Genomic DNA, 17125 nt, shown 5'->3' with positions numbered 1-17125 from the left:
ATAAATTAAATACATTATTACCAATACCAAACTATCTAATTAATCAAATAAAGTTATGCATTTTTGAAAGTTATTTCTAAATAAAAATATAACCTCTTTGTGTAGCTAAATAAGTAATGTATTAATCTGTATCAAAAGTCTTCAATATTCTAAAATCTAGTTTGCTGTTCTTTAATGATTTTTTGTATATAATATATTTATTTATTCATTTCAATTTGTCCAATTTTAACTTTCATCAATGCTAATTTCATCTAGTGTGTATATAATTGAATATCTATCTTTTGATTAATTAAATATAAGAGATTATTCATGGATTGAATATTCTTTATTGTTAGTTTTCTTTAAAAAACTTTCGATATACATTACTATACTAATGATTTCTGTGTCCTTTTCTGTACAGTATCTTTATCATTTGTTTACAACACTTGAATGTGTTCAATAACAAAGGCAATGAACAAATATAAAGCAATATTACACAAAAAATTATTTTAATAATATAACCCCTGTTAAGAGGAGACCTTCCACCCAACAAAATGTCCCCTGAATGGGAGTTGTGTTAAAATATATATTTGCACCTCATTAGTTTATAGGAAAGTGTACAGTGAATGTGTCAAAAAGGAGTTTTTATATGAACACATCTATAAGAAAAGATGTAGAAAGAAAACATTTTAAAATAGGACATTAAATTAAGCTCATCCCTTCATTTCACCATTTTTAGGTCCTGCCCTCATCCCCTACAAATGTGTAATAAATTAATTAATGCTTTATATTTCAATATTTATTTTGAGCTATGCTTAAAAAAATCTACCATACTAAATACATACCACTGAAAACCTAGACAAGCAGACAGTGCGGTTTGGTTCAAATTGTTTAGTTATTTATGGCTCTATTTAGGCCCAGGAAACGGCTACAATATCGGTATTGTTCCAATTACTAAAATACTAATAAAAAATTACGAATCTTTACGAGATATATGAATTCAAGGTACTCTTTGATTTTTCCTCATTAAATGTGATAAATACTTAACAGATGGGTTACATAAAAATCTGCACTTTTTATGAAATATACACAGTAATTTAGCCTTGAGAATTTTTGCCTTAATAGTTACGGTGATTATTTTGTCAATAAGTATTCTGTTGGTAATGCTAATTTCAGAATATTCAAGTCCAATTTCCATTGAGGAATGTTCTTAGAACCATCGGCAATGCCAGCGACTTTGTATCTATGCATTAATATGTATATTCTGTATCTAGTACTTCTGGGATTCACACAAGTGACCTGCTAAATGTGTTAATCCATAGTTTACGTATGATATTAACATGTTTTTGAGTCACATGTATATTATATGAATCTCAAGCTGCTTTAGTATAATTAGACTTTTCCTTCTCTTTGATGAGGTACTTGGTTTTGGAAGTGTGGTCAGAATTTGTTATATCATCGTTTAGTTAACATAATAAAAAGTTTTTTTGCTGTAATGTCAGAGAATATGAAACATAAGCACATGTAGTCTGTAACCAAGATTTCTTAGGTTATGTAAAGCTCTGTCTACACTATCAAACTAGTTTGATTTAAAAAGTGTGATGTGCCCAAATATGGTAGTGATATGCTTAAATATGGTAGTGATATGACATCATCATGTCCATATATGGGCACATCACATTTTTTTGTCACATACAGTTTGATAGTGTAGACAGAGTCTTAGGATTACCACCCATAGAAACATTTTGCTGTACTAAAACACAGTGGCTGATTTGGACGGACACCCTTCAAATGTTCCTTTCCCCAATCCCTTTACCCAGTTCCTCCCCATGTAATCTTGAATCAGATATATATTGTGCTGAAGAATAATATTCAATAGACAGCACATAATAATCAATTATGCCTTGGTGAACACAAACACTTACAGAAATGAAATCTCAGAACGGAATAATTACCATCAAATTTATTTTTAAATCTCAACAGTTATGCTACGTTAGTAAAATGAGAGAAAATTCACATGAATGTGTTTAGAATAATGTATTTATCCTCAGGTTTTATTGTATTAAATACTGCGCCAAGTTTCACAACGGTATTAGGGAAGGCATGGTTTGTAGGGGCTTTTTTAACACCTTCGACATGGCTGGAGCAGTTAGAAATAAGATGACATATGTGAACGTTTACAGGTTCACACATAAGTTCACTGTCCTGATATATGGTTTCTTTCATAACATATGGACAGTGAAATCTAAACACTTAAGTTGCAGAATTTCTTGACCATAAAATTTGAAGAAGTTGTAGATAACTTACTTCCAATAAAGTCACCACCTAAAAGTTTGTTTGACAACAAGTACATTTTTCCTCTACAAAATTCTGAAAATTATATATTGGCACCCAAAAATTATCTTAAATAATTTAGTTGAATTTTCCAACGAATCAAAATATTTGTTCCATTGCACGAATAAAAAAACATTCATTATTTGTTTTAAATTTGATCTTAAGTAGATGGCATTTGAAGGTTACGTTTGTATATAACAAAATAAACGTACATAACACAAATTGCCAATTGCATATAACAAAAGATGAAAGAAATAAATTATAACATCTGCAAAATGAGACACTCTGCATTTGAAATGTCACAAAACATTGGTCAAAGGTGCACTTTATTCAATCGGCCAAAGCTCTTGTAAGTGGTCACTTTAGGTAAGCAGTCATTTTTTCCAAACCAGAGGGGGAAAAGAAAAGAGAGGCAGTATTCAAAATGTTTATACTTTCATTAATGTATTCATACAACATAATAATGTCCATTATGATATTCTTCTATTAATTTTGTTGGAAAAATAGAATTCTTATGTGGAAATATTATATATAAAAATTCTTTCTACTGTATGGTTTTAATTAATCACATTTAAAACACTCTTCCATCACTTAAAAATTGCCATCTTAGAGAATCCACCCAAGAGACGTCATTTTGATAAACACAAAGTAAAAATAACTAATGGAACACTGATGTTTTTTTAATTCAGAAGATTGCTATTGTTACATATTATCTTTCTGTATAATGTCTTTTGTGCATATTTTTCATTCATGGCATTTGATAGAAGATGCTTGTGTCTCTCTGTACGTTTTACCAATACCTTGCCAAATTCATTGTTTGATTGTTTCTATAAACTCTAAATGTCAACATCTTCACGTTTTTCTATTGTGAGTGCATCTAGCATAGAAATCCGACTAATATGTTTAGAATCATTTCTAAATGTTTTTGATAGGAATTAAGTCCTATAAACGACTGGTGATTATATATATTGCTTCTTAGCACCGTACCAATAAGATTGTAATGATGCTAGCTTTTTGTCGCAACCCTTTGCGTTTTTATCTCCTTGAGACTGTAAAGGCATTTAATTCAGTCAGGGTCGTGCATATTTGTCAAAATGCGTTCTTCACATGTAGTTTAGTAATATCGTAACTGAATTTTCCATATAATGTGGACAAAAAAAATGTATGAGTGTTAGTTTTATCTATTAAGGTTATCCATGTGGATTGACCTTGATTAAATGCGGGATAAATGTAACGTGTATTTCTTAGAAGTCATCAAAAGAAACAAATAATGCTTAACCGAAAAGATTTTACTAATGGCTTTAAACATTACATTTGACTTTTGTATGTCAATCTGTACATTAAAGTATAAATGCAGACTTCAAATTGTCCCAAATTAAATGTATTTTTAAAGTAAAATATTGTAAAATGCATTATTTGTAACTTATTCGATCTACAGTAGTATATAAAAAATACATCAGAAAATCTTTTATACTGTATTTATTGATAATTTATTATAAAACTTGGACTGGCACAACTATCTCATGGAAAAAATTATATTTTTGTCCTTTACAAGAATTCTGTTTTTGTTTGGTTTTTTTTTTTTGGAGTTTCCAGGTTTTTGGGAGAGTCTGATTGACATGTTTCAATAGTATCTCTAATAATAATGACAGTGAAATAGTTTATAGTTTAACATTGTTGACTGGTTAGATATCATGTTTATAACCTAGTTAAATAAAGTAACACGTTCATAACCTATAGTTATAAAGTAATCTTGTAATTAACATTGGTGACCTGTTAATTTAACTAGGTAACATCTTTTGTAACTTGGTTAAAGTAGTCTTTCAATTAACATTGGTCAGTTTTCAAATAGTAAAATAGTCTTTGTTTGATGTTTAATAGAAATAATCAAATACTACAATTTATTTTGATGCATTACATCAATTACACAAAATGTACTCATGTTTGCAACCACTTTTTTTAAATCAGAAATTTAATGATTATAAATTCTGTTGATATTAATAGATTTAACTAATCTCGGTGTTAAGTAGGGCGCTATCCAATGCCATGGGGAAGAGCGACTTTTAATGGCAATCACGGTATAAATCAACTGTAATAGTATGAATACAGCTCCACGTCCTCTGGCCAAAATTGAATTTGTGAGGCCATTTCTAGCATGAAGAAACACTCAATTCGCCAGTAGCCTCTAATTGTCCAGTGACACATATTACGTAAACCAAATATTTTGCTCGCAGAATCGACGTGTGAGATACACAAAGAGAACCATTGAAGGTTACGTCCCTTGATATCCAAAAGTAATTTCTCTTTTTGCCATTAATTTCTGCAAATGGTCCTGTAAGCCCGAAGCAATGACAGAGTTGTGTTCGTGGCTTGATTGAAATCAGCAAAAACATGAATATTTCAATACTCAAAACATCAATTATTTATTACAACTACAAGTTATTTAGAATGTCCTGTTTGTGATATTCAAGGGGTTACAGATAAAGGAGATTCCTCTCTGAATCTGTCACAGTTTTAATTATTCAGTTAAATATAGGTGTAGTTGACAATAGCCACAATATTATCAACCATACAGTACTGTATCTTTCATTCATAAGTGTTTGGATTGGATTTTGGATGGATTTTATTACTAGCGAGAGGTATCCTATATAGAACTTCTCAAATATTAAAACATTTTTTTCATTGATTTTAATTTTAATTGGACTAATAAAAACCCTAGCAATAATAAAATATAAACTAAATTAAAGTAAATCCATAAATAATAATTACAATTAGCATTCCATTACAGTGTTGTTTTCTAATTGAAATTAATAGCGCCACCAACTTTCTATTACACAATCTATATCCATCATTGATTTTTATATACATCTTATCTTAAATCTTAGCCTACAATGTTTAAATCGTTTATTTGGTTAAATATGGGACATCAATGTAGGTTTGGATTTAAACAATTCTGATTCATAGACTGTTAGGAGCCCTTTCTGTAGAGAAGCGCACTGAATGTGAAGTGAGAAATTTTAAATAAAAACAAAGCCAATCTTGGCACAGCAGACTACTTGTTACAAGGTCAAGTAGGGGTTATAGGTCATGGGTTATGGGTATGTACTGGGAAAAATACTTCATACAAAATCATGTAGTATAATTACTAAATCTTTATTCTGCAAGATAAGAATGTTTATTACTTTACCTCATACATTTTTTAAGTGTCTTTAAAAGAAGAGGATTTGTTTCTGTGTGTCCAGAGGTGAATACTATACATCTTTTTCCAAAATGAAAAAAGTTTATTTAAATGTGTCTATCATAAAAGTTACCTTTTAATATTTGCAATATGATGTATTCCACATTCCAATGCGGTTCATTATATTATCAATTAAATAGAATTAAGAATAATAATTATTATTACACTATGATGATCTGTTTAGTAAGTAAGAGTAAGATACATCCATGCTGTAATGTATAAAAGAAATTTGGACCAAGTGGCAAGGTATGTGAGAATATAGGCTAAAGGAAGAGGAGTGATTTGTTAATACAGATACAGTAGCTTTAGATAGAGGTGCTTTAAGATCTACAACATTCAGTGTATGTGTTAAGTCTTAATGTCAAATTAATGAAGCTTAAACTTAATCTTTCTTAATATGGTCTTATATTTTCTAAGAACTCATTATATTGGCATCCAATATACACACTATTAGTAAATGACTTACTTATTGGGGATACCTAAGTTTGTGTATAAGTTGGAATTGTCCCTATTTTCAACCATTTTTTAGTGGAGTTCTTTCTGTAAATCATAATGAAGCCATCCTCCTCAACTCAGCCAACCTATTATCCTCTGGAATGATAAGAGTCCATTAAATTATGTTTTTAGTACTCTGATTCTGATAAATACTGTTTGAATTAAAGATGTCCCTCGTGATCTATTCTGTGGGACTGCTTGCGATAGTAGTAGTTAAAGTTAAACATTTTCTGGAACCCCTCCTTAAATAGATACCAATATTAAGGAAAGTTTCCTATGATATCAACAGGGGCCGATATACACAATAACAAACACTTTATTGTATCCTAAAGTTCTCCCCTATAATAAGGATTCTACTATCACTAGCTTTTATCCAAAAAAAATATTAGAATATTTTGAACACTATCAACTACAAAAATTATTATTTCACTCATCATAGTAAAAAATCAAATTCATATATATTTAGGAAGAAAACTGAACTATTTGTAGAATTTGTTAAGAGCCTTTGACATGTAAGTGTACTCTTTAGTCCGTCAAGCTTTATCTTAAAGGATTTGCCGCAACAGATCTAGTATAGCACTTTGCATTACAAGGTTTTAGTTCAATAAATCTGATAAAAACAACCCCTTTTTCTTGATCTCTGTGATGCATTTGTTTAAGGTGATCTTAGTAGACAGACATTTTGTATAAAATAATATTAATACCTACAAATATGTAGGTGCTTTTGAGTTTGTTTAGTATTCTAAAATAGCAAATCGTATTTCAATACTAAACAAAATATATATATATATTTAAACGTACTATTTTCCATTTTATAATATTTAGACAAAATAGATTAAATCTTGAATCTCATCACTATAGTACTCCCTTATATAAAAAAAATAAAAACAACTCAAATATTTTAACACCGCTAAAGTTTATTAATGAACTATTTAGTTTGTTTCTGATGCGCTCTAAATTAACTCGTACGTTTCTTTTCCTATGGCATTCTCGTGCTTGATATGATGAAGCTGATCCAACCTGCTTTCACTCGCATTGTGTGAACCGTTAACACGTGATGTTGCCATTGTCACAATACATACCACAGATAATAAAAAAAACGCATCTAAAGTGTGTAATGAAATAGACATTATCTGGTGTTAAAAGTTTACTTACATCAACCATATGCTAATACACTGTTAGTCAGACGGCAAACTGTTGGTGAAGATATTGCGATCGTTGCTTTAAAACCGTACACTGACAAGTTCTGTTATGAAATACGAGCAGTTTGTAACGGTTATGTTTTTATCTCCCAGAAGAATATTTCAATTTTTGCGTGTGTGAAATGAAGTGCCTCGTCTGATCGAACGTTTCTGTGTGTTTGTATAGTGTGTTGAATAAATATACTTTTGTGTCTTTTTTTGTAGTAATGTGGATTATTTGAATTCATCACATTCACAGCTATTGAAACGTTAAAAGTATTAATTGGAATTCAATGGTTGTTGAGATATACACCATGTAAGCCAATCTCCATCTCACAAACAGACATTTACACTTATTCGAAATGTTTTGTTTTTTTATTTTAACATGTAAAATGCATACATTAAAATTGTATATATTTTTTTTATTTTTTTTATTTTTTTATGCCATGTAATAATACACAATTATTCCTTTAAAATATGAATAATATAAAGGACAACAATAATATATAATTGACTTGTTAGTTCTATTAATGATTAACACATATTCCTTTATTGAAATATGAATAATATAAAGTATATATAAGGACAACAATAACATATAATTGACTTGTTAGTTATATTAATGTTTAACACATATTCCTTTATTGAAATATGAATAATATAAAGTATATGTAAGGATAACAATAATATATAATTGACTTGTTAGTTCTATTAATGTTTAACATATTCCTTTATTGAAATATGAATAATATAAAGTATATGATATATAATGATAAGACAAAATATATTATATTATATAGTGGCCTTTTTTATTAGACATACCGTAGTAATACTACACTATTAATCCTTATTAAAATATGAATGATATAAATTATACAATATAATTCATTTGATAATGATGAATGCGACTGAATATTATATTTAATTAAGATTGTTAGTTACTGTATTTAATGATTATCGATCAATCATTAATATTTATGTCTAGTTTATTATACCCTGCAGTAAATGTATTCCAATACTTAAAGATACATCAACCAGTGTATTGAATAGATTAACAACAATTTATTCTGTTAAATAATGTTTTAATATTTATTCATGATTATTCTTTAGTTAAAAGGATACAACAATAAAAAAAAATTGGAAAAATACTTTGATTCTAAAAACAAGGTGATATTTGGTAGGGTTTCCATCAATGACAAGGGTCCAAATCCAAATTGTCACATTCAAATGACCTCATTTTCTATAATTATTTTTCTATAATTCATAGTTTTTATATGTCATACAATTGATTAATAAAAGTATAATATTAATCTTTTTTTGGCAATATATTACCACATGATTGTAATATGTGGTGATTACATTTGGTTGATATAATATTGCAGGCATTGGTGATCATGTATATAGTGCATTTACGTGTTACAAGCACGCATTGTTCCACGTAAGTGGTTAAAAAGTTTAATGCGATGTAATTATAGTCGTAATGGCGTTGATAATGGTTGGGGACTTGTACAGCCCATGCGTACATTGTAATGGTTGTGCTAGGCCGAGCAAAGACCTTCAACAAGGTTGTAAGTGTACGCATGGAGCCACTGCACTGGTGCGAATCATTGCCTGTTAACAACATAATCCCATAGACTATCTAGGCTTAGTTTCTACCACATCAAAAGTCATAGCACTTTTAGAATGTGTTTCGATAGAAGCTTGTCTGTCATCATGCTCACTGGTGGAACATCCGATATTGCCTGCTCCTGCCATTAATAATAACAGGATTTATTTCCCAATTGTCACATATTTATTCGCATTCCACATTTTCAGATTAGTTTTTAAATTGTAATAGTTTAAACTTTGATAGGATTCCAATGCATATTTCCTGTTAATATAATAATTCACTTACTATAGGAAGAGATCATTTTATGTATAGGCTCGCCCAATCATCTTTTCTGGCATTTGCCTTCGTTCTCTGATTTTATATTTACATTATATGTTTCATTATTTACGAACCAGAGTTTGTTATTAAATGTAATGAAATCAGATCAAAATCATTTTTTTAAATACGGATTTCATAAACGTTTGCTATTTTCTGCAGTTTACTAAATTCTTCAGAAACTGTGGAAACTGGTGAAAACAATGACAATTTATTTAATAAATACAAATATGTTTTTAATTATACTGTAGAAGAATGAATATATTTAACCGTAAAATCATTTTTCTGTATTTTTAAAATTACTTTTAAAGTGTGTATAACATTGTTAATTTTTATTTTTAATATTTATGTTGAAATTTGATCATGTGACCGTCCTAGTTATGCATCTAGGAAAAGAATAAAAAATGCCTTATATGTGTTTTTACCTCTCATTTCTCTTCGACATTTTGATGACCCAACCCAATTTCGTCGCTTCTAATGGTGATGAAGACGGAGCAATGAGTGCGTTAAAAGTTAATTCGCTTTTGATGACGAGAACATGTTTCATAAAAAAAAGAAACTAGATTTCATTCGATTTTACAACTAAGTCAACGCTTACAGCAGATGCCATAGTATCTAATAATTTTACACAAATTTATCAAATAAAATCCAACCCTATAATCATAATGGTTTGGCCCATTTTCAAATATATTTGTTAGTAATGTTACGTACGTTGTGCTTTACATTAATGTATCTTTTAACTTTTATATAACATTTAACTTTTATATATCATTTAATTTATTATATGAAATAACATGAAAAGTAGAAAAATGCAATTATTACCATCTTAGTTTAAAATCATGAAGTAAGCCAATGTTTGTATTATTTGATCACACTTCTTAAATGATTTAATGCATATAATATAAAATATGTAATTAACAACATTATTATGTAGTTATTACGCCAAATATACTTTGAGATCACTCTGTCAAAATTTCAAACTTGTCATTAAAAATAGACCAACAAAATATCAGCCTAGAACACTAAACACCTTTGTCCCGTATTTATTTCTTCGTGTTAAAGCATATTTAATACAACGTTTGATGGAATCCACAAACGCCTGATACTGACAGCGTCTCCTGACACTTTGTTCTATTTTTTATCCTCATTATTTACCCTTAAATAAATACTGTACAACAGCTTTTATCTTAATGAATGCTTTTTACCAAATTATTCTCGTATTGACCGTCAGCATTGCCTTTTCACCTCACTTTCTAATTTGTTTTTCTTTTACGTTTTGTCTATCGCGACCTTTGTCTTTGTCATGATTTTGTGTGTTTTTTTTTGTTTATTGTAAAAATAAAATAGATTTGTATAGATATTTTGTGATGGATTATTAATTATTAACCTTTGAAAATTTGACAATTTTTTCTCTGTTTTTATTTTCAATCACAAAGATAATCTATAATTTGTCAAAATGACGAATAAATCCAGTTTAGTTTTTAGTTGAAATAATAAGAAAAACCTGTGGGTACGCACTCTCTACACCCCATTCCACTCCAATATGTTTTTAAAAATGCACAAACGTACCAACTCTCTCTCTCTTATATTATAGATATGCATCATTTTTTTTTTATTGTTTCCATGAATTGACAAATATTCATAAAGGAAAAGCACCTCGAAGAAGAATTTATGATTTTTCACTTTTATTATCACTATCAATTATTGTAAAGTTTTTCTGATTAAAAGTTTTAAGTGAATTTTTATTACTGGTAATAAAATGTATTTTTTACGATTTAATATTAGGATCATTTATTAGGCAGACAATTAATGAAGTGTAATGTGCGAACGTAATGTGATTGATACGTGTTTAATGTCTTTTTATTTGTTATTTTTCAACAGACGCTTCCACTCCCAAGAAGTGCCGTGCTCGATTTGGCGTCGATCAGCAAGATTACTGGTGTAAACCCTGCAGGTCAGTAGCCGTACACGTTCTGTTACCCATAACGAAATGACGTTCTATACGATTTGCCGCAAAAAAAACCACTCTAATCAAAGTCGTTTAGCCCACATTGTTGACAGTCGATTACCGATTTGTTACAATTGCAGGGTCGGTTGCTTGGCAACTGCCATTTACTATGTCTATGAGACACATTAGATGGTACTCCTAATTATTTGTCTGACTAATTGTTTGATTGATGGACTTGGTTCATGTCCACGCCAACATACATCTAATGAAATGCACTAACTTATCTCTCATTCTGCTTTAGTAGATTGCTCTTTACCTCAGATGACCAGGCCATTAAAATAAAACTAATGTATGATGGATTTTCTTATATTACAGGAGAAAGAAGAAATGTATTCGTTATGTGAGTGGAGATGAAAAAGGAGACGATGACGATGATAATTCTAACGATCATTCGGATTGTGGTGGAGATGAGCAAAATCCGGTATCTTCAAGCAACGGTGAAAATGGTACCATGCAAACGGATGAAAGGCATTCGCCCGTGCCCGTTGCGGTTTCTCGTTCCTTGTTGTTGAACGGCAATTCTGATCACCACGAAAAGTCGCAATCTTCCAGCACGTCGGACACTCAATCGCATACTTCTTCGCAGTCTGTTCCTTCACATTGTGTACAAACATTCGTCCACTCCCCACAACCTCAACTTGCAACGCACCCCATAGCGTACACGCCCCCACTCATGCTATACCCTCCACAAGCACCGTTTCTCACGCACTCATCGCATTCCGGTTTTACAGGGGCATTAACGGGACAAACACCATTACACTTACTACCACGACCACCACAAAGACTTTTAGAATTAACAGAAGCACCTCAGGACTTATCAATGAAGACGGCTACTGTAACGGCATGAAACCTAATAAATATTTGTATAAAGTATGTAAAATTTCTTATGCTGCCTTATAAGTGTATAGATATCTGAAGAAAAAAATGGAACTCCTGTTTGTTGTCAGTTTTGGTGTTGCCTTTGTGAGTATGTTGGTACTGCTTTCTGGACATCAAGTGGAACGAGAAGGGTATAGGATGGCATTGTTGTTATTGATTTAAGTTATGTTATGATTAAAAGTCTGTACATTTAGAGATTTAAATAGTCTTTTTTACAACAAATGTTAAAATGTGCTATTTGGCAGTATTTTAACGTTGAATTTGTTAGGCCTGTTTGTTTGCTTTCAAATTCAACTGAAGAGGGAAAGAGTTTTTAAATACTTATAATGGCAAATGGGAAGGTGGACACATTTTTTAAAATTTGAGATTACAAATTGGAAAGAATTTTGAAATAAAAAAATGTACAATATTATCTATATTAACAAATATTGGGAAAATCCATTGTGATTTTTATTATGTAATTTTCTTTAAAAGTAGAAACACTGTATCATTGAAATTTGTGGACACATTTATTGATAGAAAACAAAACAGTTTTGTAAGGGCTCATTTTTTTAATTAAATGATTTAAATGCTCTGTTTACTTCAAATATTTGACTATGTCCTATTTATCTGCCATGCGAATACTTTTCTGTGTTCCTTCTTCATTGCTGATGACACTGAAATAAAGCGTGTCAGATATTGTAGTGATCTATTGTTACTAGAGATTGCTTCTCTAAGATTAATGGATATCTCTATTACAAGAACACAAACACTAATTGTCCTATGTTTTTTGGTTTTTTATGTTTTTAGATTAAAAATATTGTAGAGAGCATTTTATCCAGGGTGGTTATACATAGCATACAGACCAAACCAACATATTAAATGATACTTTGTCTTGCCTTCTAACTATTTTGTTATTGTTATTTCCTAAATGATCCTTTTTAATATTTTAAATATACTTTCTATACAAATCTGAAATATATAGTTTTCTTCATCTGTGTGTTTTGTCTATAAAATTATCTATGGACAGTATTGTTTAAATAAAGTTTATTAAAATCATATGAACACATACAAATTCGTAGCCGTAAATTTTGTCTTAAAAGGCACTTAAAGTACTTATAAAAGGTTATTTTTATTTACTTACTACATTTTTGTTATCGTTTTTAAATTTATTTATAGAATGGGGACAAGATAAATTGTATGCATATTGATCTGTGTTTTAAGATTTCAAAAGGCGAGCTTCATGTCATACCTTTAAAATTTTGAACATAGATTTTGTTTTTTAGATATCAAAATTAATATATACATTTTAAATATTGTTATGACCAAACAATGTGATGCCGCAAAGATGTGGTTCTTTAGATTAATTTGCTCTGATATACTGACATAGTCAGTTTATTCAATGCTATTTTGTAAAATAACAGAAATTGAATACATCAATCACATTATTTTTGTATTGTTATGTTTGTGTATCAACATGTATATTTAAACTGTTGAGATGAATGAATTTTGAGATGTGCTGGTATTTAGTTATGTTGTTTTTGTATAATTTAGCGACACCTACGCAATAATCCTATAACAAATACTGTACTTTTAACATTGTAATGTTTAACTCAAACATTCAAGAAAAGAAAATAGGTTTTTATTGAAATATTCAATTATTGTATAATTACCTAACTTTCCTTAAATATTAGAAACTAAACAATGAAGAAAGTTTAAGTATCAATTATGAATATTATGATAAATATATCTTTTATTAAATTATAAATATATCATTCAATGGTTGGTTGAATTTCCTAAAGATTATTTACATCTTGATGTGCACCCTAGCAACATGCTATAGTATGTATATGTATCTACTTGATATCAGACATGCTATTTACAGAGTATAGTAAATGTTATATTCCACCTTGCTGTTTTAACAATAGGTTTCCATTATGCATACTATCAGCCTACAATATATTGAAAATGCTATATTAGTACTATCACGATGCTATAGAGTTTATTATGGTTAAATGTTTTAAACTATGTTCCAACTACATAGCTTCTGAATCATTTGGCTCATGCTCATATGTTTCTGAGCATGCTTATATGATTCTGTTAGTTGAGTGGTGCGTCGTTAAAACGAAAGGTTGTTATATTGCAATCCAATAGGTAGTATCTGCAAAATGAAATCTGAAATTTCCGATGATCAGCTGTTGTACTATCAGACTAGTTTAAACCATCTGTATGCAAATACCATTGATATCAAATCAACATGTGATAATGATAGCATATGTCATCAATAGGTTATATTAAAACAATATTACAGATCTACAATACTAACATATTTACATATTGAATACTATATTATTCATTCATTTGAAATTTATACCATCATCAATACTAAATTAAGTACTTACAATATAATAATAATAAATTATCATATTGATTTAATAATCTATAATTAACATCATAAATGCCTGCTTTAATCAGTATCAAATGTTATATAATGTGTTGAGTTATGAACCTGTTACAGATTCTATAATACAAAATGATGGTATACACTATTACTATATCTTAAACATATTTGTATCTCTCTCTTTATTTTGCCTTCCCATTTATTTTTAGTTATAGCATTTAAAAGAAAGTTATTTTGTAGAATTATGATTTATTTATGCACAGACTGTTTTGTTTATACAATTTTATCTTTGCAATTTTTTTTGTAATATAGCATATCAGTTTTATATAAAATAAAAATGTATGTTTTCATCTGTAAATCGTTAAAATTAATTTTGTGATCACTGATGGTCCTTGCTTGAATTGTGTACTTAGATTCACAGCCATCAGCTATTTATTATTGAGTTGTTCATCTTGACAAAGACCTCACTCTTTCCGTGTTTTAAATGAAAAGAAAAAACACACCAGACCCAGTCTCTATTGTTATACTGATTCTCTGTACTGTATCTCCACATATGACATTATCATAGGCAAATTATGTAACATTAAAATAATTTATTTGGAAGTTAACTTTGAAAACTGTAGCGCTTCTTGAGAGAAGGTAATAAGCTCTGATAGATTAAAGTAAAAGTAAAAGTTATTTAACAATAGGCCTAGAAAACTAAATTATGTACAAAATATAATACAGGATTTAAAAACAAAAATACAGACATCACATGTGATACATAATGGGACACTGTATCACAGAGGTATTTAATATAGTGTGGCATATGTATCAAATGTTGCCCCTGTATCAAGATTAGGTTAGGCTTATGACTTGATACAGGAATCACATGTGATACATAATGTGGCACAGTGTATCACAGAAGTATTTAATATAGTGTGACATATGTATCAAATGTGGCACCTTTATTAAGGCTAGTTTAGGCTTATGACTTGATACAGGAATCACATGCGATACATAATGTGGCACAGTGTATCACAGAAGTATTTAATATAGTGTGACATATGTATCAAATGTGGCACCTTTGTTAAGGTTAGTTTAGGCTTATGACTTGATACAGGCATCACATGTTGTACATGAGACACTTATCACAGAATTTGCCTATGATACTGTACAAATCATATACAGTACGGAAAATTGTTTTCCAATAGATACCTTTTTTTTAAAACCAATCTGTACTTTTCTGTGTTTTAAAAAATTGTACTTTCACAATCTTCCTTTTATTTGAAAGTGGACATTGAATGTACTGTACAACAGAGTTGGAAGCTTTATTTTAAAGACAAAAAGAAATTTACCACCTTAATTTTACTAAATTTAAATCCAACTGATGTTTATTTTGTCCATGCTAAAAAAATGAATATATATATATGTGATATATTGTATAATAAACCACACTCTGAACCTTAAACTTGGTCACCACTTAGGATGCACTGCAACGACCTAAGCGCAATGCAAGCAAGTTCAATTGCACTGAGCCTACGGTCGTTTTGTTGTGTCCAAGCATGGAGAAATAATTATTTCTCCATAGTCCAAGTGAGGACCAAGCTTAAGGCAGATATGCTAGTGTAACATCTAGTGTTTATCTCGGTCAATTTGAGATCAATAACAATAAAATGCAATAGTACATAAGGGATATATTAAGATAAAGTAGAACAATGCCATACTATATGTATTAATGGACTATTTAACAGAGTGCTATATCCGTTTGCATCCATTGTCCATGTTAATGTATTTCATACCATTACTGTCACTTATTTTACATTCTCTGTTTGCTTTTTTTTAGCAAGTGTGAACGCTATTGCAATTAGGTTTAAATCTAAGTATGTGACCCTTGACCCAACAAACTTAAATTTATGTTTATAGACACTTGTACATAGGAATCTGTTTTTATATACACTGGTACTTTTAAACACTGTGTATATGAAAACACTCACGTTTACAGACTATTATCTAAAGTCACTTATGGGTTTACTGTGGGTATAACATTTGTCTAAAGGCACTTTATTTGTGTATATAGACAGTCACTTATGTGTGTGTACACATTTGTCTACAGGCACTTTTTATATGTCTATAGACTTAACGCTTAAGTATTTTTTTAACGAGTGTTAGGTGATTATTTATTTATTGTGTATATTCAATTACCTTTCATAAAAAGTTTTGAAAAATATATATATTTGTTTCAGATTTCGGTTGTTAAAGCTGGGAATTTATTGTTAGTTGATGTTTTTTTTAGCTGTATATTATATTACTTTTCTAGAGCCTTGATGTGTTAAACAAGCGTTGTTTTATTGTACAGATAATGAGTTGGTCAGAAAGTTAAGAGGAGTTTTTTTTTTTAATTGAGATTGGTTCTGGCACAGCAATAAAGAAAGCAGACAAATTCAACGTTGTCTTTTTGATGTTATTTTTGCATTTTTTTGCTCAATATAAAGAATTTCTGAGACGTTCTATATACACATTACTTAGATAAAATGTATTCCCTATGGATTCTTTATACCATTGGAAAATATACATTCTACTTTGTCATCAACTGCAGACTGGCTCTGAATAATCGCCCTCTAGAGTTCCACTTCGTGAACTACACTGTACCAATAATAGTTTCTGTTGGACGCAACGCACGTAAGTAAGTTGACCAATGACAAGCGACAGTTCGAAAAATCAATCG

General features: G+C 29.8%; 1 protein-coding gene across 1 annotated transcript in view; it reads left to right on the top strand.

The window, feature by feature from the left end:
* Nucleotides 1-16845, top strand: part of LOC144844445 (transcription factor 7-like 2) — an 81754-nt gene extending 64909 nt beyond the window's left edge. The window contains exons 9-10 of the mRNA XM_078701361.1: nt 11033-11105; nt 11475-16845. Coding sequence (XP_078557487.1) covers nt 11033-11105; nt 11475-12006 — 605 coding nt within the window. The 3' untranslated portion in view covers nt 12007-16845. The remainder of the gene's footprint in view (nt 1-11032; nt 11106-11474) is intronic.
* Nucleotides 16846-17125: the final 280 nt, after the last annotated feature.

The sequence above is a fragment of the Antedon bifida genome, chromosome 6, assembly GCF_963402885.1.
Source record: "Antedon bifida chromosome 6, ecAntBifi1.1, whole genome shotgun sequence".
NCBI classification, from domain to species: Eukaryota; Metazoa; Echinodermata; class Crinoidea; order Comatulida; family Antedonidae; genus Antedon; species Antedon bifida.
Note: the sequence above shows the minus strand (reverse complement) of the source record. Positions and strands in the feature narration are given on the sequence as shown.